Raw genomic sequence first — 26328 nt, 5'->3', positions numbered from 1 at the left:
TCTTTTGCCAAAGTAAAACTGAACTTGAGTTTTCACAGCCTTGTCACACTGTAAGTTTTATGTTTTGAAAGCTGATATGACATGGTATCCAGAGACAAGGAGTTTCACGGCTCTGATTTATTCATGAAGCACGAGTTAAAGACCTCAAAGAATTTAATAAATTATGAAGAGTCTTTGTTTTTTTCCTTTCACTTCAGAGTGAGCTGACGATATCCCCAGATAATGAAATGTTGGATTTGCACAGCGAGGAAACTCCCCACTCTCCTACAGCCTGCCAAGAAGGAACAGAAGAGACCTTAACTAATCTTGACAAGGTATAGAAGAATATGTCACTTATAAACTCCTCATTTTCCTTTTCTGGTTTAAATATGACTCCATTTGTGGAACAGGCAATTAATTCAGATTTGTTTTGTGGCAAATTAGCCCTGTCATCACTTATTCATCTACAAAAGAACTGTAAGAAATTGAATTAGATGTTTAATACTAGTTGATTTGCAACTGCATAGTAACACGGTTTCATGTAAAAGTATTTATAGCTGTTAACTTTTTCACGTTTCGGGATATTACAATAAAAAAAAAATTGAGTGTTTTATTTTGTATGTATGTCATCAAAACCAAGTTGAGGGAAAATTGCGAAGGAGAAACAAAATAACTTGTTTGTATTTTTTCCTTTGAATTAATTTCTGAAAATCGTCTTTCATTTTGACCCTCTTTAAATAAAATTAAATTCAATCCAACTGATGCTGCCTGATGCCATCTCCAAAATTGTTAGTCGTTTGATAAGCTGACAGAACAACTGTCAGAGAAAGGTAGTTATATTACAAAATATTGATTCAGACTGAATATGTCACACATTTCAGATTTAATTTGCAAAAAAGCAGCTAAAATCACGACTCATCTAACTTCCAATTCACAGATATGTGCTACTTTGTGTAGTACGGCGGTACTTTTGATGCGAAAGTATTTGTGCTTTGAATCAAGCGGAGTAGAGTAGGAAGGACACGGCCCAGGCTAGCTTTGCACCATTTGTCAAGCTGAAAGTGGAGCAAAACATTTTGTGTCTTGTGGTAATATATATGCCTGAATTACCGCCATGCTACTAAGGAGGTATTTTTGCTCAGAGAACAGTCAGCAGTTCAAAAAGAAAAAAAAAAAAATCCCTCCAGTGACCAGTGTTCTTACAGCCTACAGTGCTGAGCTAAAAGAGGTGAGAGAGTGCAGCTCAGGTCACTGTTGACATGGAGGCTCACTCCTGTTAAAAGGAACAAAAGCTCCTGTCAGTGTGTGCAACTTGGAATTGAACTGATTTGTAAAACAAAGGGGGGGGGGGGGGAACAGTCAGCAGTATTAAAATCCACAACACCTGACTTTTTATCCATTCAGACAGACGAAATGAAACTTTCACATATGCAGCAGAATTTATATTATTGTAAGGTATTACAACGAGAAATGAGTAGAATCTCTAAAAATCCCAGACACTCTATTTCAAACCCCTTAGCATTTTGTCCGTGCTTGCAGCACAGCTCCAGGGGATGGGAACGTCGGTTAGTCAATTACTTGCTCCAATCTGAAATGTTTTAAAAAGTCAGCAGAGGACAGACAAGACGGACTTTAAAAGATCTCCTGCACTTGCTCCGATAACACCTTTACAAAAGGAAAATTTGTACTTTGCTTTAAATTAGTTACACTTTTGTAGTAAAAAAAAAAAAAAAAGATGAGAAGTTGCCTTTGAGTCGTTAAAGTTTTTGTGTGACAGTCTATTTTAGGAACAAATGTGGGTTAAATTAACAACATTCCTTTCACCCTCAGCTCTACTTTAAGCTGAAATGGTGTGTCAGATAAAAATTTAAAGGGAAAAAAAAAATCCTTTTCATTATTACTGCCGAGACTGTCAATGTGCCCAGTTTCAGTATTTAGGTCACACTGAGCCCAGTAACAGCTTCAGAGTCCAGAACTCAGGCAGCTATTTGAGTATTTATATTTTATTTTATTCATGACTTGGCACATTTAGAACTCCAGAGTTCAGGTATTCTAGGATGAGTATTAAATGCCGACCGGAATAAATCAGAATAAGGTTACACATGCAACTGCATTCAAAGGATGGAAAAGGGGGCCTGCATAGACTGGCTATTTATACACATTTAACCAAACTAGTTAGATTATTCTTAGAACTTAGAACTTGTAAAACACAAATAGTGTCTGTGTTTGTATCAATATAATTTATTTAATAAGATTAAATTGTGGAAACGTCATTATCTGTGAACTTTACAGTGCAGAACAAACTACTGTGTAAATATTCTGTAATTGCATTTTCAGATAAAAAAAATAATTAATTAAAAACGCTGAAGAAAAGAAATCTTGAAATTTGAACCTGGAAAATAAGAATTTTGAAGAGTTAATTTATTGGATGACAGTATTTTTTTGTTGCCACATTAGTTCATTTCAAGTGGAAACATCGTGCTTTTAAATCCTTCATTACATTTAAATCATTCAGTTGTGGCCTATATAACGTTTAACTCCAACTCATTTTGGTACTGTCTCTTTAAATGTAAACGAGGCACTTCATCACAGAGCATTCCACTCCACCCTGTTCTGCCATTTTTGTAGTTTGACAGAAATGTGAAAATCTAGCAGTTTAATACCAAATTGATCAAAAGATGTCAACAATATTTTAACAAAAACTACCAGTTAGATTTTAAATCCATAAATCCTACCATAATATGAATGAACACAACTTATAAACAAGGCCTCAATATAGGTAGCAAGTGCCAACAACGTCACTGAATGCATTTGACTCATACCAAACAGTTTACGTAATAATATTTTTAGACAAAATTTCCCTGCAAATCTTTTTTCGATTCTGGCAGAGGTTGCTGAAGCATTCACACAGTTTGGATGGTGCTTATTTGCGCAAAGAAAGACGACTTTCCTCATTTATGTGAGTGAATTTTCAAGAAAAATAACATTTAACCAAGGACTTTGAAAATGTTCTGATACATGGAGACGATGTTATCAGTTGTTTTATTAATGCTGCTCATTTTAAATTTCATTTTATAGTAAAGACAACCACAAACATTCTCAACCTTAACTCAAAAGCAGGTTTTAGGAGCGCAATTCATCACACTTAGTTAAATCCAGGATGCTTTTAAAAGAAAAAGTGAAACCCATAATCTTTTCTTATTGCAAAGAACAAAAAAACTGTTTTTTTTTATTACAAAACCCCATGTTTATTGTTCAACAAGAAATTAATATTATTTTACTTATTATGGCCTGCGCATCAAAACATTTGAGCAGCATAACTTAAGCTGTTGCCAAAGGGTGATGCTTAATCAGAATCAAACAAATGCAGTATGTTGCATTATAATAAAAAAAAAATGAAATTATACATAGATTTTATTCAAAATATCTAATTTATGCACTGCTGGTGAATGTATAAACCGCTCCTGAACTTGAGCTAACTTGAGTTAAGGTCCTACTTGCCCCGCAGCCAGGAGTGGACCCTAACCAACCACAAAATCTGCTTGTGCCTCTGGCCAGTCTTGACTGAAGTTTTGCATGAAAACAGAATTTAGAATATTTATATCCTTTTTTTAATTTTATTATTATTATTAGTTTTTCTGCAGCAAAAATGCCTCATGAAGCTCCACTGCAAAAACACAAAATGTTAGCAAGTATTTTTTGGTGTAATTTCAAGTGCAAATATTTTAGTACACTTAGAGTAAGACAAAATTAACTTACAAGTAACTTTTCACCAAGAAACATGAAATTGTTTTAAGTAAATAATCACTCGATATTGAATTAAAAAAAGTACAAACTCCCCATTTTTCCTATAAGTGATAAAAAATTGCCAGTTGAGCTACTACTCTTTCATCAATACTAAGAAATTATCAACTTCACACAAGCTCTTATGTCTTGCTTAAAGGTTACCTGCAAGTTAATTTTGTATTATTTCACGAGTACTAAGATATTTGCCCTAGAAACTAGACCATAAGTAAGTTCTTGTGTTTTTTTCCAGTTGGTGACTGATGAAGAGTCAGACAAAGAGGAAAATCAAAGGTCAGTACTGCTTTCTGTCTGTTACTCCTACAACATGTTTTTCAATTAAATTTCAACACCTGTCAGTATCTGAATTCCAATTTTCCAAGGCACACCCCCAGGCAGCATGGTCTGAAGTCGAAAGAGGGTTCACATGAAGACATTTACACACACTCTGAATCAAGGGCCACCACCCGCTTTGAGACTGGGAAACACTTCACAGGTACAGAGTAACACAAAGGGCTACTTGTTTGTTAAAGACACATTTTCTTGGCTCAGTCTTTATAACAATAATACATATGATTACATGCAGTCTCATCATGTTAATGGGACTACTCACAATAGTTATCAGTAATGATTTACCATGGCAGATATGGTTAATTGCTATTATGTGATCAGAAGTTCTTAGTTCAGAGTTTTAAGTTTGATTCCCTTTTGGAGTTTTTCTGTGTGATTCTAAATTGCCCACAAGTGACGGACAGTATGGATTATTGCAGTAGCACCAGCAGCTGTACGGCTGTATGCACCGACTACATTGAGATTTTCCTTTAAATAATAATAAAAAAAAGAATAGTTATTGTATGTTTTACTATCTAATGCACTTTACTATTTACAAAATTGTAGAGAAAATAATATATTTTGTGTCAAAACATCTTGTACATAATAGCGCACATCAGTGTGAGTCAGTGGGGATGGGCACGCCAAAGACTAAATATTATTGGTCAATTTAACTTTTGTTAATTTTTTCGCTTTTTCTGTGAGCTAAAAATGAATGAGCTCCTCCCGTTGTTCTAAGATCCCGTGGGAGCTTTCTTTTTTTTACCGTGCGCGGTTTTGACGTGGTCGCCGGTTTTTTTTTTTTGTTGTTGTTTTTTTCGTGAACTGAAAAGCTGACAGGTTACCCGTAGGAAAAAAAAAACGTTAGACAGATCAGGTCTCAACTTTTATGAAATCCAACTTTCTTTATATCTTTAAAATGATATCGGCACAAACGAAAATTTTTGCTGCACAGACCAGCACAGACATAGCACTAACGTTTGACACTAATTTTGTTTGATTTCATAAAAGTGGGGGGGCTGGTTGACCTTTTGACCTTTACACTTTCATTAATATCTTCAAAGCCAAAGCAGCAGAAACGAAAATGTTTGCTGCACAAACCAGCACAAACGTAGCCGAGTTGATTGACACCCATTTTGTCTGATTTGAAGAAAGTGGGGTACTGGTTGACCTTGGATGACCTCTAGAAACATTTCTTTATATCTTTAAAATGATAGCGGCACAAACGAAAATTTTTGCTGCACAAACCAGCACAAACGTAGCACAAACGTTTGACACCAATTTTGTCTGATTTGAAAAAGGTGGGGGGGCCAACTTCACTCAGGTATCGGAGAGTAGCACAAAACTATCACTGCACCTGACCTGCAAGAGCACAACCACCTCCCCAACGCAAAACCAGCACAAATCCAAACCACGAAAGCAGCGGTCTTTTTTTTTTTTTTTTTTTTAAAGATGCTAAATAATAAAGACATGAAAGCGAAACCTTACCCGTGTGATCCACGGAAAGAGGGGCGATGTTGATTCCCAGGTTCAGGTGGTGTCAGACGTCCAGAGGAGGAGAAGGTGAAGCAAGATTGTTTGATTAATTTCTACTCTTTTGGGGAACGTTTCGACTAGATTCAAGTGTTTAACCCGCAGTCTGAGTCGCTCAGTAGGAGCTGCAGATGTCTGCCATCCGGTGACCCACCAGAACCGCGCGCACGGTAAAAAGCTCAGCCGGGATCCAAACGACCGCTGTTAGAACTACGAGTGGGATTCAAACTCCGCTCATTCATTTTTAGCTTGCAGAAAAAGCGCCAAATAAACAAAAGTAAACTGACCAATAACAGTTAGGCTTTGACGTGATGTGGGTCCAGCCGTACAGCTGCAGACGTCTGCGCATAATTCTGAACTTTAACCCCAGAAAAGAGTTGTATACATACAGCAAATTATTTTTAACCGTTTTTATAATTCACTTAAAAAAAATCTAAAAATAAGTATTATTTCAAGGTAAAAACATTTAATTGAATCTTTTTTTTTTTTGACAGTGCTACCTAATGACAATGGCTATTTTTAGAACTTGGTCCCCTTGGGCGACCGGGTGGGTGCCTGCGGGCACCGTGTTGGTGGCCCCTGCTGTACCATATTACAAGCAGATTAAGGTTTTACCATAATTTCCTTTAATTCATCTGTGTTGTGAAATCTTTATCAACATTACAGAACACGTAAAAAGTTTTGTCATCTCAAGTGACTTTTCGGATAACGAGTCGTCCGCCACAGAATTGGAAGGTGAAAGAGGAATGAGCTACAACAGCATCTTCTCTTTCAATGTGAGGAAGGAGAGACTAAAGGTGACGTCACATGTTAAATGTTCAAATTGCAGTAAAAATGTGTAAAAAGCCTTCAGGTGAATGTATCTGTTGTAGCACTAGCACAGTCTCACGCTAACAAACCATAAAGGGATGGTATGTATTTTCCAGGCGCTTGGTGGCATTTATAGCACAGCCAAGTAACCACCTTCAGTTGTTATAAAAATGCTGCATGTAGCAAAGATGACTTACAAGAAATTTGACTTTGTGGTTTCACACCTTGAAATTGGGTTTCTGTCTCTTTAAGAAGCTCCTGCTTTTTCATCACAATAATGTTTCTATTTAACAACCTTTCTTAAGAGCATTGCACTGAGTAGTAGTTAATCTGATGAGGTCAGCAGACTAACAGTTCCACCAGGTGTTTGCTAATCGCTGCTGCCGCTAGTCTGCGGGAGCTAAGTGGAGGGGGGAGGGTTGCTCTGTGAGGCAGAAGCTCAGCTGGAGACTGAATGCTTTGTGAAATAGGCTGTGCTTTGTAGGAACAAGCATATAGGTTGCCATGTGAGATGGATTAGTAGACATTCTGATCAATCTAAGAGTAAAAAATTAAGAAATGTGTTATTTGCATTGACCTTAAAGAGATTGTTAGGGGTACAAGCAATTGTGGCGCTGGTGGGGTTATAAAAAGACGCATACTTTTTAACAGGATTTTACAATGCACTCAAATAAGATCCCTCTTACTGCTGCTGTTCTATGCATCTCCAACTGAACATGAATTTATCCTACGGCTTTTCACACATCTGCATTTACACACTTATTCTTAATATGGATAAATTAAGAGTAAGTGAAACTTCCTTCTTTGCATCAACAGACGGTGCCGTTTATCAGACGCTACAAAAATGGCAAAATTTTCTGTTTGGTCTTTCAAGATGGAACTGGACATGTGTGGTATCCTCTCACGTGAGGCCTGACGATAAATTGCCGCTTTGATACGAGTAGAACGTTGTCTCCTTAATCATGCTGGAAAGCTACCCAACGGGAAGACTTGCTATCCTTGCAGCAACGTCGCATTCAAAGAACTCGTCTTGCGTGGTGGTCCTGGAGAACAAAATCTATGAGCCACAGATTAAGGCGCTTTTTACCAGCAGTGAGCAGACCTGCTTTCATGAGAATGGCAACATTTGGTAAGATTTTCTATTTCATTTGCAGAAAAAATCTGCATCCATGAGTCACTAAGATCTTTCAAGCGATACCCTTTCTCCGCTAGGGTTAATCTTACTTCAACAGGAGGCACGTTGTTCAGTGAGACGGGACATGTGAGGAAACGCTGGAAGTGGCAGGGGAATGAGCAACATGTTCATGCTCCCCCCTGCCAGCCATTCCACCTCACCCTAAGCCCTTTTCTTGAAGTCCACATCCTATCCCAGGAAGACATCAGCATCCTTTTCAACTCCAATAAACACACTGTGGAGGTCATCAAAGTGGCTAGTGTGACCGTAAGTTGATGCGTGACCCCAATTTCAGACCTAAATCACCCCTTCTGCCTTTGCATTTTTTTAGTTTTTTTTATTTGCTTTTTGTAGACAAAACATGTCAGCAAGCAAGCAGCGCCAGTGCATGACTCGCTTAAGTCTTATCTGAAGCAGAAGAGTGCAGAGATCAACGCGCTGCTCCAGAACATCCAGTCCCTCGCCACCTATCAAAGCAGCGAAACTACACCGACGGTCGACCCTCATCCTGCAGATGGAACGGCAGCAGCTGCCAGTGAAACGGCAACACTGCCAGGAAGACCCCCCAAAGAGGGCAATGTCCTTCAATAGGATTTTCTCATTTGTGTGAAACGACTTGAGCCGCGGCGTCCCTTGAATTTGAATTTAACGACTAAGTGCTTTTTAGAAATAAAGCCAAGTAACATTAATAACCTCTTCTTTTATTAAGAATGTCCATAAATAGAAGACCTCTACAAATCAATTTACATGGGACAAACCAAAGCAAAGAGTACACTGATGACACATCCGTTCTTCATGTAAGAGCAAAATATACTGTGTGAGAGTAAATGCTGAATTTACCAAGTTATAAAAGAAGTATAAAAACACAAGTTTTCAGTTTTGCTTTTCAAATGTGCAACTAAACAACAAAAACATTCAAAGTGGAGGTTGCAGGTGAGAAGGTTTGTGAAAACATCCATCTCTGCTCTGATTAGAGAGAACAAACTTGCCGGACCTGACTCACCCATGGTACAGGTCATCATTTGGCTACACAGACGGAGACTAACAATGCCTTAGCAAAAGTATGAATACTCCTTCACTTCTTCAGTTTTTTTTTTCTACCTTGTAACAACAAATTTTGGGGCATTAAACAGATTTTATGCACCAACAGAATTCTGTTCAATTGTGAAGTGGAAGGAAAAAGACATCAACATGTTTTGTAAGAATAAATCTGAAATGTATGACAAGAATTCATTTTCCCTTTGTAATTTCTATCACTAGTGCTCATCTAGATACTGATATTCTCACCCAATTTTTCTGTACCAAGTAGTTCAAGCTCAATCAAGAGCATCTGTGAGCAGTTTTCTTTTTTGTATTTTAAAGCTTATAGATTATATAGATTATAAAGCTATAGATTTAGTTCCAGTAACACATGAAGATGCTTTGTTCTTAGCTATTCCACCATAGGCCCAGCTAGATGTTTAAGGTCGTTTTGCTGGAAAACAAACCTCTGCCTCCCCTCTCGGGTCTTCCCACAGCAAGATGCTGCAACCGCTATGAGTCATGGTAGGGATCGAATATTTAGGATATTTTACATGTAGTGAAAAAAAAAACAATTGTTGCTCTCATTTAAAACACAATAGCTTATACAGATTTGGTACATCCCTATCATGTCTTAAGACAAACTGTACAGGACGTATTTTGGTGTTCTTGCAACTCCTTTACAAATGACAGTTATGAAGCAGCTAAATGGTGGATTTTACTGCTTTTTACCATTTTTTTAAAGAAAAATATGCAAGTTGTGTATGTATCATTTTCCCCTCCACTTCACAGTGATGCACTTCCTTGTCTCAGTCAACAAAATATTTGAAGGTCAGTAGTTGCCATGTGACGAATGTGAAAATGTTTAAACTGGTATAAAGACTTTTGCATGGTAAAATAAAGAACAAAAATATTTTTGCAGCATTTTCCTTCCAAACCAAAGAAGGGAACTGGGCATATGACTGTGACTTACTGACCATTGGTTGCTAACTGGCTTTAATAAGTCCGTCATGTCCTCATTTTTAAATCCATACCCCATCTTTATATTACCACCAAAACTGTTCCACAATAAGAGATGCAACCGTGATAATAAACCCACCACTCTAAGTAGGAGTAACTCTAAGACCCTTTAATTTTTTGCACAACAGGCTGATCTTGAAAAGTCCTTCTCAACATGAGTACCCAAACCTTCATCTGATACTTTTTTTTTTTTAAAAACATCCATCCAGCACTCCCGTCCCAGCAGGTAGCACAGGTGCAGGGTCTTTTCTGGTCATTCCGCCCCCTCAGCCTCCGGGTCATGACTGAAGCGCCGGCTTCACGCCGCCATCGAGAGGGTGCATCGATTCACCGAACATTACTTATTCACAGACAGCAGCAGGTTAATCTGAAATAAAGCCGTGGAAAGTGATGAGTGCTCGCTGGGCATGAGCTGATGCACTTTATTAAATGTATCTTTCCTGAAGTTGGCTTGAAGCACTTTCAGAAGCTGGAGCATCATTATTTAAAATATCTAAAGCCCCTAAAGGCTGTGCTAATCCCACAGAGCTGTACCTGCTCCATAGATGGACATGCAATGATTTGAAGGTCTTCTCCACTGTATTCCTCCTGAAGCAAAGTGTGCAGTCTTTGGAAAACCTGCTGGATGTTATTCTGTGTGGAAAAAAAAAAAAAAAGGAAAAAAAAAACATCCTATTACTGAGTGCTGGAGGGAAATTAAACCACATTTCCATCTGGCCTCTGTCCCCTTACTATCCCTGTTTCCATGTCAACCAGTGAATTTTGTTTCTCTCATTCAGCCTCACCTGGCACCTTGATGAACAGTACACAGGCAGCACAAATATTTCTCTATTAGAGTTCAATCACACTGACAAAATTTTTGGCGAGAGGCTCCATCTCCGTGCCACATTAAAGCAAAAACAGTTATCCTGAGAGTCGACGGCAAACAAAGAGCTGCTGTCGCCGCCTCTCCAAAAATTCAACAACGGTCCTCTTATCTCAGCAGCTAATTTCCACGAATGAATGGATGAATAAGAACACGAGTAAGACCTAACATGATAAGAGGTTTGTTTACATGACGGAAAAATTTGCACAACAACAGAATTATATATAGTGCCAGTAAATACTTCAAAAACACTCAGAATTAATGTCATATTAATTTGTGTGCTCTTAATGATACATTTAAACAGTTCTTTTTTTTTCTCCCCCCCACCACCTTAAATAATATTTTTTATAGACTAGGCATAAAGACTTGTCTACTAAGGGTGCCCACGATTGAATTTATACTCAATTTTATATAACCCGCAGAGTCCGTGCGTCAAAATTACTCATAAGGGCTTAACTATAAAAATACATCATTACAAATATTTGAATAAATGTCCTTGAGGAAGGTGTAGAGAAACCACACGTTTTATAGCAATCATCAAGCTTCTAGCCCACATTTGACGACGTTTCTCATCAAATCTGGTGGAGTTAATTTAAATTAGCTGGATTCCTGTAAGGTTCCTGACTTCAAAGCAGAGTCCATAACTTTGAGGTTAAGTGCTTCCAGAGGCTTAATGTTAGCCTGCTTCTTCTATTCAAAGACCAATGTTCCTGTTAAGAACCATTGCCCTGTTGGAACATCTAGTTGTGTTCAACCACAACCCACAGTATGATTCTGCCACCGCCATGGCCTCCTTGACTTAATTGTTGCCATTTCTGCAACAATTGTTTCTTCAGACAAGAAAGGAGTATACTTGTTTCACAATTACATGTACTGTCAGTAAATACTAGAAACAAGTATACTCCTTTCTTGTCTGGAACTACAGCAGAAGGCATTTAGTTTGCCAATGTGGGCAAGTGTAAACTGCAGTGAAGCTTAAGAGTTTAACTTCAGACCAGACGCATCTTTTCTGGTCAGCATTTATCAGTTCATCCTGATGTGAAACATGATGCACTATAAACAGTGATAGTGGTGTTCCATCTTAAGATTTATAGACTTTCCTTTCTTTTGATTATAGAAACTTAGCTCAATGATGCCTAAGAAGCAGGATAAAGAAGGAGGCATTTTGGGAGCAAAGTGATGCATCTTATCAGTTGATGTGCATCAACTGGTGCGTTTAACACACCTAAGATGCTTTGCATTGAAGTGCTTGCAGGAGAAAAAAAAAATCACTGGACTCCAGCTTTGGATAGTCCAATGTGAAGCATCACTGCTTCTGAACAGAACAGGTTCAGAACGGATCGCTGGGCGCTCTGCCTCATAGCCTTGGGTGCTGACAAGCGACGAGACGCAGCCAAAGTGGACCGTTTGATGGAAAAGAATGGGGCACATTTTTCTTGGCAGATGACCGACACAGCTGATCTGTGTTGTCGTTAATAGTAATGTTCTAGAATGGCTCCAACCTCAATGCGTTTTGTTTAAACGCCAAGGCTATCGCTGGAAACCAACTTGTTTTGAATAAGTGTGGCCAAACATTTGAACCAGGACCCAGATTGGCCAACAAAACACCTGTGGTTTTTCTTCAATTAACTAAAGGACATTTGCTAAATATTGTGTATGCACATTATAGCCTGCAAGTATATTTTTTTACTGTATGGATTTAAGAAAATCCACAGAAAATTCTGACTTGTGCATCCAACTGTAGTTGGATCAAATATTCACTCATGATGAATGCATAAAAACCACAACAGTATCCTCTACAATAGCAAAGAGAAGTATTGTAACTTCAGCAATCTGATGACACTCTGTAAATAATGTAATCTTATATAACTAACTGAAATTGAAATTAAACTTGCACTGTGACAGCACGGTAAAGCCAGACAGTAAATAAGGAAGCAAATAACTTTTTTTAAGCCGTTATAATGACTTAAAAAGAAACCAAGTCATCCAGTAAATGTCAACCCTGTGCTTTTCTGCCACCCACCCGAACAGGCTTAAAAAGGATGAACTCTGTGTCTCTGTTGGCCAAGTACAAGGACATGCTCTGTAAAGTGCTCGGCAGCTTGCTCTTCATCACTCGGTATGTGGCCATCACTATATCGTTGATCTTTGCTGAAAAGAGAGGGGAGAGGAAGAAAAAAAATGTATATGCTGAAAAAAAGACAAAGAAAAACACTGGCATAACCTCTAGCATTTGCCATATGGGCCTTGATGAATTGCTTCATGGTGTTTTCCTGAGACAAGTCTTACCTGGCTGAGCCCAAGGTTGCTGAGACAGGCTGTAGGTGGGACCACCTTGGACGGCCATCGTTTTCAGAGCTGAAACCTGAGCAGAGCCACAACAAAACGTTACAGCTTGACAAATAGCAGAGCTGCCAACTCATCTGTTTTTGTTTGGAAATAAAGGGGGGAATAAATAAAACACTTACCCCAATTTAAACAAAATACATATTTAAAAAAAAAGGCATTATTTCACACTTAGCTGAATTAGAAAACCTCGACAACAGCAGAAGCCTTCTTTAGAAGCTTTTCACTTAGGTATTAAGACCTTCTGAGGCAAGTGAATAAACAAATGATTACAAAAAAAATAAAAAATCAAAAGCTGAAAAAAAATGAAGGTCGAAATGAGCTGTTTTAGCCTGAGGCTAAGTCTGCCTTCGCTCTAACTGTTACCTTGGTGAGAAACTCCTCAAGGTTCCCCACAAAGATCTGAGTCTGCTGCTGGATAAACTGCTCACAGCTGAACTTCAGGTGTCGGTCCACATCCTTCTTTGAGTCAATGTAGTGCTCTTTTATCTCTGGTGTTCCCTGGGGGGGTCGTAGAAAAAAAAGGATTTAGTGCTATTAAGCAGGAGCTCCCTTAGGCGGGGTGCTATCAAAGCACATAAAATGAATAGTATGTTTAGTATGAAAGGTGAAGGGAGACATAAAAAGAAAAAAAATTACTCTACCTCCAACAGGAATTCAAGTATGGCATTGTGACTATTGAGTCGGAAGAATTTAGGAACAGCCTTGGGGTTCAGGATTTTGAAGGCAGCATCTTAGAACAAAGCAAGAGAGATTAAATCTGAGTTGGTGCAGAATTAGAGTGCCATCTAGTGCTGGAAAATGTAACAAGCCAGTTAACGGAGATGAGGGCGATAGGAGGAGCCACTCTTGCCCTGAGAGGCATCGGTTAATGTACGTTATGTTGCTGGATTACAATTTCCACATTAATTGCTGCCACCGGTGCATGTGATAGGCACAAGTTGCTTAATGAGCGTGAAAATGTAATGACTGGCTTTATGGAGCTGAACACCAACGTTCCCCTCTGCCTTTAATTATCTTACCTCGCGTTTTTTTCAGGTCCAGTGAGATTTCCTTGATGGCAAAATCAGTGTGAAATGGGGCAATCTGTTCACGCAATATCAGCAGGTGCTTGATCAGGAAAAGTTGCCCGTCTATTTGAGTCTGCAGGAAGGGAAAGCACAGTGATACATCTGCTGACTGTCTAAACTACGGCGAACACAAAAAGACACAGGGATACGAAAAGACAGGATGATAAGCGAAACGGCTGATCATTAGCTGCGGATTAACCGTAGCCAGAATATGAAGGGAGTTAAAATCAGCAAGTAAAGCTTTTGTGGGAAAAAAAAAAAAGAAACATCAACAACATTGGGTGGGAACACGTCCCCCTGAGATTAATGCTGCTGCTTTAATTTAAAGTGGAAGGTTGAAATGCCACTGAGCGCTAGACACTGACAGCAAATTTGGAGGTGAGAAAAGCCCATAAATAAAGGATGGGTTTGCTGAATTCTCTGCGGAGCTTCAGAACGTCTAAATTATTAAATTAAAAACATAAATAATTTCCTTTATATAAAAAATAATAGCTAAAATAAAAACATGTCAAAAACAAAAATGTAAACAAACTAAAATATAGCAACATTTAAATAAAGTCAAAACAAAAATTCTGACAAAAATACATATAAAAAACAATAAAACAAGCATTTAGATAAAGTGATATAAAACATACATTTTGCAAAGCACCACATAAAATCACGTAAAATAACAAAATTTACAGGATTTTACTTCACTGTAGCTAAAGCCAATGATTTCACAAGCAGCTGATTTTAAAGGTTACGCTATGAGTGAAACATTCATCATCAATCTTTCAAAGTTCACAGAAAGAAAAAGTTTATTTTTTGTGAGCTGATATTATCATTATAAAAACCTATAACCACATAATAAACTTAACAGAACATGCCAACCTTGTTTTTAAGGATGATATCAGAGGCTTTAAGCAGCGACTGGATGCAGGCAGATAAGGCTTCTTGAGATAAACCCTGAAATACTGCTCTCTAGAAAAAAAAAATACAAAGACTTGGTGTAAAAAAAACAAGTAGATGAAATGGAAACAAACTAAAAGTAAACGCTACAAATCCTGCAGCACTTTAAATTAGTTTCCCATAAACATGGAAGTCTTACATCAATGCATCTGTAGAGCTTGGACAAACAAACCAGGGTTCGCCTGACAGTGGGGTACCACATGCCGTGCAGATCCGCGGGAGACACAGATGTCTGAAGTCGGGAGGGTTCCACATTGCCTGTTTTGGTGGAAAAATGAGAAGACAACATCAGGTAAATTATAGCAGTCCATGTTGGGAAAATAATATCCCAACCTGAAGACACAGACCTGCATTGCTGTTTCTTCTTCTATCGGCGTCTTCAAGCTGAACATCAGAAAACACAGACTCTTGTGACATCTGCTTCATCTGTTCCTCCTTCAAGCTCTGGGCAATTCTCTGTTGTTGACGAGAAGAGCAAGAGACAAGAGTTGATACAGCGAATACAAGGAAATACAGTTCTGGAAAGAAGTCAGTAACAGCTTTTAGAAGCTAACCAAAGTAAACGTTGCCAATCAAATCCCTGTAAGTTTTAGCAGTCAAAGACAAAATCTAACGTTTTTCTCGTGAAATGTGAAGATATTCACTCCTGAGGTTTCCCAACCTAAATAAGGAGTTAAGAGTTTTAAGAAAAAAGTAACTAGAAACAGAAGCTGGAGTTAGAATGTTTTGTTCTTCATCTTGATGTCAGTTTTTCTTCATAAAAACTGACATAAAATGAAATGCATCTGAGAGAAATAAAACGACAGAGAATAAACCACACAGACATCACAATACTACAGAGGCAAGAAGGGAAAATGCTTTGCAGCCCAACTCATTTCAGTGTTTCATAAAACTGCTTCCATAAATGATAAAATCATTTCTATTAATCAAAAGGAAATGAATTATGTTTGCCTCCAATAAGGCCTAAGGGCAAGACGTTTAAAAAAAGAAAAAAAAAAGGCTATTCCATTTCAGAAAAAAAGACTCACCTCCATCATTTCCAGTTTTTCAGGATAAGCCAGATCACCTGGAGCTGGGTTGTAACTTGTGATATCAGTCTGGATGTAAATGTGAGTCCTGTAGACCAGCCTCTCCTGAACGTCCTCCAGCATCTGCTTCACCACGGCATCAAAGGCGCCCAGCTGAGCAGCTACAAGACAGAACATGAGGTCAGTTTAGCCGGTAGCAAAACCACAACAGATTTATGTGTATATTTTAAAAGTTGCAGGCCAGCTTCGGTTCGCATTAAAGCATCAAAATGTAAACGTAACGCATCATGAGACCAAAGATTACGCCAAAATGTAATCATTCAGTAACAAACGTAAAATAAAACGCCGCAATGTTTCTCTCCAACAAGTAGCTGTTAGAAAAGCTGTTTAAATTCCCAATGCGATACTAATATGATATCATTTAATTCTAAAGCTCATCTTCAGAGTCAATTAGGTTTATTGCCATTTCTTCGATGCACATGATGCCTAGGAACTTAAAACAAACATTATATTCAATCATAGAGAATCCAGCCGGCTGGTGTTCAGTTCAGATTATTCAAATACACTCCAATAATATGTTCAGATTTTGATCCAGTTACATAAAGTACAATTTAATCTGAGTGTTAAACAAAACAATCAAATTCAGTAGGCTGTGATGCAAATCGAAGTGTTCTGCCTAGACAAATGATGAGAAAGAAAGATTTAAGAGTGGCATTAACCTTTAAGAGAGCTGTCAGTTTTATACCGTCTTTAACATGACCAAACTGAACTAAGATCAGCTCCTGGTGGCACAGTTAAACAGAGCATAGCCAAGTAGTGAATTAAAGATGTAATTTTTGAACCTTTCGGGATAAACGTTAATCTCTTCATGTGGAACCAAAGCTGTGACATTTACCCTCAAAGGTAAAAAAGCTTGTTGACTGCTGTGTCATTGTGCATGTGAAGTTCAGACTTGCGTCTACTCTGTACATCACTCGTCATTAGTGATGTTCAGCTGCTCCCTGGCTTTAAGCTTCTCCATAACAATTTCCTATTCAGTTGAACTGCAACAACATTAATTGAACCCTTGGGCTCCAACAAGCTAAAACTCCACCTAGTTCCTATTGTTGCAGCACAAAGTCTTACTTTAGGAGTCACTTATAACATTAAAACTACAGCTGTTATACAGTTAATCATAGACTAAACAACTTTTGTCTTTAAACTGTGAGGAGTCTGTCAGCACATAAAACCAGAAACAAGATCTTTCTACCTGAATAAGGATTTGAGAAAAATAGAAAATCATTTAACAGAAAGAACCTCCAGCAGAACATGGCTCAGTGTAACCAGCCATCTCTAACAAATCCCACAGTCTTGGTTCATTTGAATATATTATGGTAGTCTGTCCTGAGGTTGTTTCTAAAGAAAAAAAAGAGGCTAAGCTGTATTTTTTGAAACAGTTTAGACTCTGTATCAGTTTAGACTCTAAAGTCTCCCCACAAGAGTCTCTAGACTTGCAAGAGCATTACGAAAGTTTATTTATTTTTTATTTTTCCTTTATCAAATACGTTTTTACTTCTCTGGGCATTTTGTAGTGTATTCAGTGCAATCCTGTCAAGACTGTACCTACTAAATATTTTAGCTGACCAATGTTTAACTTTTTCCTTGTCTCTGGTAACAGTTTGTTCTCAGCAGTAGTAAACATTTATGCCCCTCTCATTTTTTCTGCACAGGTTAAACTAAGACTTTTCTGACAGTAGCATGTCTGGCCTGCAGCCTATTCAACGTTTGTATTGAATTAAGGTGTTTATAATATAATTGCAACTGCTTAAGCTAACAATGATCGTAGTAGATTTAGTCAGTAATCTACTTGCAAACAGCTGAATGTTTTAAAGTGTTTTGCATTAAAATTATATTTTGCTCTAGTATGAATGCAAATATTTTTTTATGGAAATCAAAGAGACAAACAAATATCCTTTCTAAAGCATGTTCCTCCCAGTACTTTAAGTGCTTCACAATGCGGTAAATGTTGAAAAACAGTCGCTTTTACTGAATTTGCCGCAACACACACAAAAAAATAGGGACGATTTTAAAGATGTGGGTGCAACCATTAAACCGTGTCAACACACACACTCACAGAGCTTTGAAAACTGAGAAAATAGCTGCAGGCGGAATACTGGTAATTGTGACAGCAGCATGAGAAAACCTGATAAATCTAAACTCGCTTACATTTTAGATTCCTCTTCCACAGAGGTGTTTTATTTGAGCAAAGTGTTGTGCAGAGCAAATGTGGAATATAAAATGAGCAATCGGGTATTACAGTCTTTATCCTCAGCAAAGTGTAGTTACATATTTTAGGTTAAATGCACGCCACTCTGGCAGGAAGCTACAACAAAGACATCGAAGTGGCTTAAACAGTCATACAGCTGTCTCTTTTTTTCAATCTATAGTGCCTTAATGGCTTTTAATGGGGGAAGCCTTTGCTTAGACTAATATCTCTTAGGGATGAAACTAAATGAGCCTTTGGTTCTCTTCTTTGAGTTTAGTTCAGCATCTGTGAAAAAAATGATTTTGCTTCCAGGCTCAGAGTTAGAGGGTACACCAGCAGCAATATTGTTTAGTGAAAATGAGGTAGATGTAAATTACTTAAGTAAATTATGTCTCAGTTTTCATATTAAAGCTTCCGTACCCCAGTGAGCAGTTACTGTATAACTTCACAGCCATGTTTCAGTGGATCTTATCTGGAGTTTCACACCACAGACTGATACAAAGTGTTGTGTCATTGTGAAATGAAAATAATACAAAACTTGCTTTTTTTTTCAGGAAGGTCTTAAAAAACACCTTTTCCTGCTAGATTTAATTAAGATCCAGTGTAACCAACTAACTTCAAGAGCCACATATTAAAAACAACATGGTAGTGGCAGTATCATGCTGTGGAGATACTTTCTTCAACAGTTCAGGAAGCTAAACACACAACAATCATGAAAGAATCCATCTATTCCTGAAGTACATTTAATTAAAAGAAAATGGTAGCAGAAAATTATTCACAGGAACCAAGTAAAATACAGCCCCCTTCATTATCCCTCACTCCTAGGATGGAGGGACTCCCCATGGCAACAATGGAAACCAAACATTTTATAAACGAGACAAATTTCACAACACTTTAAAATTCTTGTAGCTCAAAGGTTTTTACACTCTCCTATAATGGTGATATAGCACTGGCTTTTTATTCAGGGACAGTTGGTATTATTTATATGTAAAGAATCAACAGTAAAGCAACACAAATCTATGGTTTGCTTGCCTTGTCATTTGAACAAAATCTAAAAAGAAACTATGTAGCATCTCCTTCCACTTCATAATAATGCACTGATAATTCAAAAATAATATTCCGCATTGATCTGCAACAGGAAATCAATTTAAGTTTCTAGGTTTATTGTGAGAATAAAATTGTTCTACATATAATACATATTGGAATATAAAGTATCGGATGAAATTGCATTATTTTTGTCTAGTTGTATGTCACAGCAGTTAAAGGTTACTTTTATGTTCATCTATTCATTATTATTATTACTTCATAGGGAAAAAAGGGTGGAAAAAGGTTAATGTGTGCAAGACCAGTGCACCCTGTGGTTTTCATGTCTAACATGTCCAATATATTGGCTTGACTACAGAGACCTCAAGAGTTGTCGATCTGCTGCGCTAGGAACAGGGAGTTGCGTCGGAAAGAACAACTTGATCTTCCTGTAGCTTTTAAAATGGTATTTCAGTAAAAAGTCAAACAGGGAAAAGCTACAACTAAAGTATTGGGATGTTTTATAGCTGAAATTACTGCTAGGGAAGAAGTGGGATTTATATGTGTAAAGTATCTCAGCAGCAGTATAATATTCCTTCCCGCCGATGTTTTGGCAAGAGTTATTTCTAAAATTTATGAAGAGGTATGACAGGGAATTATCAGAGCTGCCCATAAATTTTAAGCATTTAATTTTTGGGGGGCGTTGAACGTCCATAAAAATGGTATTCAAAATGGCAATAACCATTTTATTTTCAAGATAATGTATTGTTTTTGATAACATGAGTACAGTTAAATTTAGATACGCTTTTTACAATGGCGGACTCGCAGTCCCCTCCCAGTCAAACAACAAACAAAAACTTTTCCTGTTTTAGGTCTGTTAGGGTTACCAACATTTAATTTCAATATACATTCTTCTACTTTAAACGTTTACATGCATTTCCTAAATTAGCTTTTAAATTATGTGACAAACATTGATTAATTTTCCACAAGTTTCTTCAACTAATTTGCCTGAATGTAATATGATCAATAATATCCAACCTAATTTAGATCAAGCAGCAAAGATGTTTAAATAGTTTGTGGCGATGTACAGAAAAAAATAACACACAACTATAATTTTGAAACTCCTGAGCAGACTACTTGTAATTAAGAAAAGTTGTTAAGAATGGTTGATTAAAGGTGGGAACATAGCTGAAATAAAAAACTGGAAAAAATAAAGTTTTCAAGGACTTCAGTTTTGAAGAACAAATACCTCTGCTATAAAGAATGTTTTCATTTTCCCAGAAATAAAATTCTTTGTGAAGATTTAATAATACTTGAGAATTCAAAACAACTTGACTAACATCTAAAGTTTTTTTCTTAGAAGTTGTGTTCTGTTTGTTCAAAACAACAACAACAAATACAAACAGAGCATCTCAGTAAAGTTTGGGGGGGTAAAAAAAGTCACATTTCTTCATAAAATCAAAAGTAATTAACTGAAGAAGCCCAACAAATATATCAGAACTGCTAAAGACTTAACATCACAGCAAAAGTCATTCATCATATCTATTGTTGAATATCCTGTCCTTTTCACTGACTGAAAAAAGCTTTGGTGTTTTTCTTAGTGAGTGTTCCCCAACCCTGGTCCTCAGGACCCACTGTCCTGCATGTTTGAGGACTTCCCCTGCCGCCACACACCAGACTTAAATGAATGGGTGATTGACATATTTCTGCAGCAGCTGATGGCATGCAAAGGAGGTAAAGCAATAATTTCAATCAACTTTGATAGAGCAGGGTCACCTCTAAAACATGCAGGAGGGTTGTAGACCACTGTTCTAAATTATTTTCAGATTCTCCTTTGTTCCAGAATAATGTGCTTTGTACCTGCTGTCCTCAATTCCAGACTCAGAAAGGAAAAAAAGAATGCTATCCTATGCAGATGACACTAAGGTTTAAATGTAACTGTAAAAATGCTAAAAGACTACCTTCGACTCAAAAGTTGAAGGCCTTTGAGTTGTCTTAATAAGTCTTCATTTTCTGTATTTCTTTGAAAGAAGTACAAGGGTCTATACTGTTGCTTACCAATGTTTCTTCATTTGTGTACATGAAACCTTCAACCCATTAAAGAAATTTTAACATCACAAACATGGGCACGGTTGGTGATTTTAGCCTCAAAGGTCAGAAAAGTACAGTGGTGAAGCAGTCAGCAGAGGCAATTGGCCACAATATGTCAAATCTCTCAGCTAGCACACTTGCAGCAGCACAAATTGTTTGATTAGGTGACGCTTGATGCACTGAACACACTGAACACTATCAGAGGAGGGATAAGGCTGCTTTTAAATCTGATTAGGTTGTTTCCCCTCATGTGTATGTTCTATTTCCTGTTACAGGCAGGTAGCTAAGTCCAAATCGTGAGCACAGTATGCCTAACGATGAGTTTTAATGAGAGAAAGAGCTCGAACCTACCATTGTTTTGAACGTGGTCTTCCAACATCTCATTCTTTAGGATGCTGCACAGCTCAGACAGGGTTTCGAGGTGTATGATGTGGATTATCAGCGGCCGGAGAACATCGTACAGCGACAAACACAACTTCTCTAAAAGTTCGCTGTCAGAGATTAAAAATTACATTAGTGAAAGATTAAAACATTGATTTTAACACTCAAAAGTTTAAACAATCAACAATTACTCTGTGGAGTTCCCGCCCTAAGCAAACACAGTTCCTTCCTATTTGCTTACTGTAGCGTGCTGTCCATGTTCAGCTGCTACTACTCACTCTAATTTAGATGTAGGCTTGGTGAAGAACTCATTAAACAGCTGATGTTCATCCTGACACACATGAACCATGAAGGCACAGCCACTTCGGACCTGCAGACACAATTAGCCCATGTTCATAAACTCCAAATACAGGTCATTGCAAAAGCATGGATGCCCTATTAAAATATTTTACAAGCAAAAACATCACTATATTATAGTTTATATGATAACACGTGGTGAAAATGCTCTATTCCTCCTCTGTCTGAATCTGTCGTTGTATCCTCGGGCAAGACACTTCACCTGCCTTGCCTGCTGGTGGTGGTCAGAGGGGCCAGAAGGGCCAGTACAAGGCATTTACCATAAATGTGGTACAAAAAAATGTGCTTTGCATTTGTATTCACCCTCTTGACTCAATACCTTGCAGGACCACCTTTGGCATCAAATACACTTGTAAGTGAACCTGCTCTTCACATCTAGAAACTGCAGTGTTTGTCTATTTTTTTCTCCAATCTATTGGGTAAAATTTCAATAAAATACATTTAATTAGAATATGTTGTTGCAATGTGAGGACATGTAAAAGAGTTGAAATAACTCAAGTACTTTTGAAAGGCATTCAGCGCTAAGTAAATTGAAAAAAAATATATTTAATCTAGTTCCGTGCCAAGTTCTAGGTCAGGCATATTCACTCACAGTTTGAAAATGAAATATGTTGGAGGATATTCTAACAGGATTGTGTTTCTGCCAATAAATTTACTTGAATGAAAAGATCAACTCTCTTGACACCTGCTGAACACAATCTGAGGTCATGCTAATTTATCCGGCGCGTGGCTTTCTGCTTCCTCAAACACTCCAGAAAATGTCCCTGGGGCCGCATGCTGTCCTTTCCACGTAAACTAAAATGTCATCTTCCAATATCTAAAGGGCACCTCTGGTTTTGAACTCTCCATGCCTTACCAGAGCACAGTGGTCTTTGCTGTTTTGCTTGGTCAAGTCAGTAATGGTGGATGTAATGCAGGGACTGAGCAGCTGCTCTCTCTGGTCAAGATAACACTGGTGGATTTCATCTAGCAGCTGCTGGTACCTGCTCAGGTTGGGAGACAGAGAAGTCAATTTTAGAGTCTTATTTATAAAAGGTAGCATGAAGCCACTGCTTTGATAAAGAACAAAAAATAGTAATACTTACTCTGGGATCTTCTGTGCTCGCTGCTCTATCTGTTCAATCAGAGACTGAAGGGAGGAGATGTAGAAGTAAAATGTAATTTATTTACAGAAAATAACCAAATATAACAGGTTGAAGATATTCAGGAAATAAATATACTCACTCTAACTTTAGGCGCAGCAGCTCTAAATTTCACATAATAAAGTGTAAATGCATTGTCTGCATTAGTGAGACCCATTGGATCCTAAGAAAACAAAAACAAAGTATGACATGACTAATAATGTCCTAAAACCTGCAGATCTTTAAAAGTTTCAGCAGTGAACATTTAAAGTTATTTGCATTCATCTATACAGAAAAAAAAATATCTTCATACAAGATAAATATTACACAACGTTTCACTGTCATTGTTACAAATTACATGTAGCAACAAACAGAGTTTGCTAAAACCTACCAAGTGTCAAACTATGGAGACGGGGCACATTTATGCTACAACCTCACAGTATATAAGAATATACAAATAAAATAAAAAAAACATGGTTTCATTTTTTTATACCGAGGACAAAAAGCTGGCAACGAACATATATTCAACTTTAAGATGCAAATAAGTAAAAACTATTTAAAGCCTTAAAATGAAATTGATAAATATGGATTTTTTTTAAGATTTCAAAACCTACATATGATTAAAAACAGTACTGTGCTTATATGTGAATAGATAACAATAAGGAAATAGTTTTTTTTAAATAGTCCTTTTAAAAAAAGTGAAGAAAGCGATATATTTTATATTTGTTGGCATCATCGTCCACATTTCAAAAAAGGAAGACCTTATGCAAGTATAAGCAAAACTCGAATGTCTACAAGAAAAAAAGATACTTAATAAAAAACATCTAGTAAGCAACTAAGGAGGTAAACACACAGGCTTACATTCCAATCATAGATCACTTTTAAATTAATAATTTATCCTTACCCTTTTTGTTAACTGGCTTGTAAGAGATTGCATAGTGTTTACAATGTAGACCTTCATGAAGTGCATAGCTTTAGAGAGACACTGTTTAAATTTAGCAAAATAAACTGGATAATCCTTGAAATTAGGCTGTAACAAACAAAAAAAAGAGTTAGAAATAATTTGCGCAGATCACTTAAAAACAGACATTATTGGTTAAAATATGGATTTTGAACAGTCCCTGAGGACATCTATTATGTAACACAAGGCCACTGAAACACCAACTATTACATGCAGTCATGGATTACAACATACTATTCTGGATTTTTATAAATATAAATTACTACACATTACTTACATGTGATGAAACATATTCTATGCAATCATCCAATTTGGACAACATTGGTATAAAACCTTCACTATTTACAGATAAAGTTGGAGAATTCAGTTTCTGCAACAAAAAAAAAAGGAAAGATTAAAGTCATTTAAATACAAAGTATTTGTACTGTTATTGCAGTTAGTCTTGTCTGTGAGATTAAACAAGGTAAGAGGCTATTTTCTTTATTTTTTACATGAAGAATATTACACACCTAAGTTACTAAAACATATGTGTAATACAGTGTATGTTTTTGCAATATGCAGAAAAAAACGCCAGCCTACTGTGTTTATGTTTTCCAACTCATTAAAGTATGACAGTTTCTGTTGAATGCTCTCTGCCAGGTCAACAAGCTCTGACTGCAAGGTGAAAAACAAACGGTTAAAACAAGATAGGAAAAGTGTTCTTCCAATTTACTTTGTGCACCAACATACAAATATGAAGCATGTTGAGACTCATATTGAAAACAGATTAGAAATAAGATCTCAGAACAGCAGAGCAAAAAATGTTCCCTTTATCCTTTAACCATGTAACACTGTGGATCTTCACAGCATATAGTACTTTCAAGACTTCTACACAGTCACCTCTGGGTATCATCAATTCATCATCAATTCATTTACACAATTTCAGCTCAGTTTTATTCAGGTAATAAAAAATTTACAACTAGGCTTTTCAAGCTTCAAAAACTGTAGAAAAACAACTGAAATGCAATTTACAGACACTCTATGGGCAAGCGATCCATTTAAAAGGCTTCAGTGAAAACAACTGATTTGTCCTTACTTGTTCTTTGAGCAGCTGTTCACAGGCCTCATGCAATGCCCCGGTCTTATTGGACACAAACAGGTACTGTTTCTGAAGAGAATCCAAATGGTCAAGAGCTGCATTCACATCTTTCAGAATAGCATCACACTGTTCTTGGTAGCTGTTCAAATCATCTCTGGTTCTCCTAAATGAAAACAAAGAACGCTGTGATTTTTCTGAAAAAGTAGACAAAGTTATGTGGGTTACACTCATTGTAGTTTAACAGAGTTTGTGATGTGTCACAGAATTGACAAATACATTGTCAAGAACAAAACGAAAGTATATACAGAATGCACATAAGGACTAAATATTTTTAATAATAATGTTGGTTATGTTTTAGGTTCTGTATAAAATCTTAAATGTTTGTATTTCAGCACCTGTACTTTGCGCTCTCATCCAAGTCCATGTTCGTCTGCAACTTGGCAAACCAGGCAAAGAACTGGAGGGAAGCAAACAGCGTCATATTACACCATAGTCCAATATAGACAATGTTCCGCAGGGAAAGTTTAACTGGCTAAACTTACCTGCTGTGCAGTTTCTATCCTGTCATTTTCCATTTCGAGCATCTGAAAGCCTTTGAGAAGGACGTCCTCTGCTGAAGCAGGCACAGCTGCTGTGAACGGGGACTGCAAGGACCGAGACGACAGGCTGCACAGGTCCTCAATGGGCAGCTGCACAACAATACAGGACTCACTGACAAGGTTTCAGCTAACTTTGAGGATAGCCTGGTACAAAAACAATAACTAAAGCAGGCTATCAGCTAGGCTAAATTAAGCAAAAGTCAACTGAATGCAGCACTAAAATACACGAGAACTAATTCAGTGTCATACAGATGCAAAGTAATTGTAAAGTTAACTTCTCCAGGCATTTAGGAGTGGAGTTAGCGTCCATGTTAGCCAGCTAGCTGTGTGGAGTCTCCTCTCACCTCCGAGGGAACAGACAGCGTTTCAGCCGCAGCTCGGATCTCCAGGACAGAGTCCATTTGCTTCTCCGTCAGGGGGGCCGTGGCATCCGTGCGGCGGTCCCATAAAGACAGTTTCTCTCGGGTTTCCTTGTCTGTTAGATCCAGAAGCGACAGATCTGTGGACGCCATCGTCACTGAGACAGCACCAACGTCAGCAGCAATAACGAACAGGTTCCTGTTCCG

At 37.5% G+C, this 26328-nt stretch overlaps 3 protein-coding genes across 3 annotated transcripts in view; 1 reads left to right on the top strand and 2 right to left on the bottom strand.

The window, feature by feature from the left end:
- ednrbb (endothelin receptor type Bb) overlaps positions 1 to 6294 on the bottom strand; it is a 25740-nt gene extending 19446 nt beyond the window's left edge. Inside the window, exon 1 of the mRNA XM_008400321.3 lies at positions 5581 to 6294. The gene's annotated coding sequence lies outside the window, so the exon portion shown is untranslated. The remainder of the gene's footprint in view (positions 1 to 5580) is intronic.
- LOC103459053 (uncharacterized) overlaps positions 1 to 8301 on the top strand; it is a 10568-nt gene extending 2267 nt beyond the window's left edge. The window contains exons 4-11 of the mRNA XM_008400279.3: positions 198 to 314; positions 4016 to 4056; positions 4146 to 4258; positions 6292 to 6422; positions 7252 to 7328; positions 7409 to 7564; positions 7648 to 7876; positions 7964 to 8301. Of these exons, the coding sequence (XP_008398501.1) occupies positions 198 to 314; positions 4016 to 4056; positions 4146 to 4258; positions 6292 to 6422; positions 7252 to 7328; positions 7409 to 7564; positions 7648 to 7876; positions 7964 to 8200 (1101 nt within the window). The 3' untranslated portion in view covers positions 8201 to 8301. The remainder of the gene's footprint in view (positions 1 to 197; positions 315 to 4015; positions 4057 to 4145; positions 4259 to 6291; positions 6423 to 7251; positions 7329 to 7408; positions 7565 to 7647; positions 7877 to 7963) is intronic.
- Positions 8290 to 26328, bottom strand: cog3 (component of oligomeric golgi complex 3). The gene is made up of 23 exons (XM_008400334.3): positions 26107 to 26328; positions 25706 to 25852; positions 25559 to 25620; positions 25161 to 25326; positions 24665 to 24739; positions 24363 to 24455; positions 24029 to 24154; positions 23228 to 23308; positions 23089 to 23132; positions 22860 to 22986; positions 21925 to 22016; positions 21617 to 21756; positions 15907 to 16067; positions 15226 to 15334; positions 15018 to 15136; positions 14801 to 14890; positions 13883 to 14003; positions 13505 to 13593; positions 13227 to 13361; positions 12804 to 12879; positions 12538 to 12665; positions 10184 to 10282; positions 8290 to 10016 (listed from the first exon to the last, which is right to left on the bottom strand). The coding sequence occupies exons 1-23, from the start codon at positions 26272 to 26274 to the stop codon at positions 9987 to 9989; spliced, it is 2478 nt and encodes an 825-aa protein (XP_008398556.1). The 5' UTR covers positions 26275 to 26328; the 3' UTR covers positions 8290 to 9986.

This window comes from Poecilia reticulata, chromosome 2 (assembly GCF_904066995.2).
Source record: "Poecilia reticulata chromosome 2, P_reticulata-male-v2, whole genome shotgun sequence".
NCBI lineage: Eukaryota > Metazoa > Chordata > Actinopteri > Cyprinodontiformes > Poeciliidae > Poecilia > Poecilia reticulata.
This window is presented reverse-complemented; position numbering and strand designations above follow the sequence as displayed.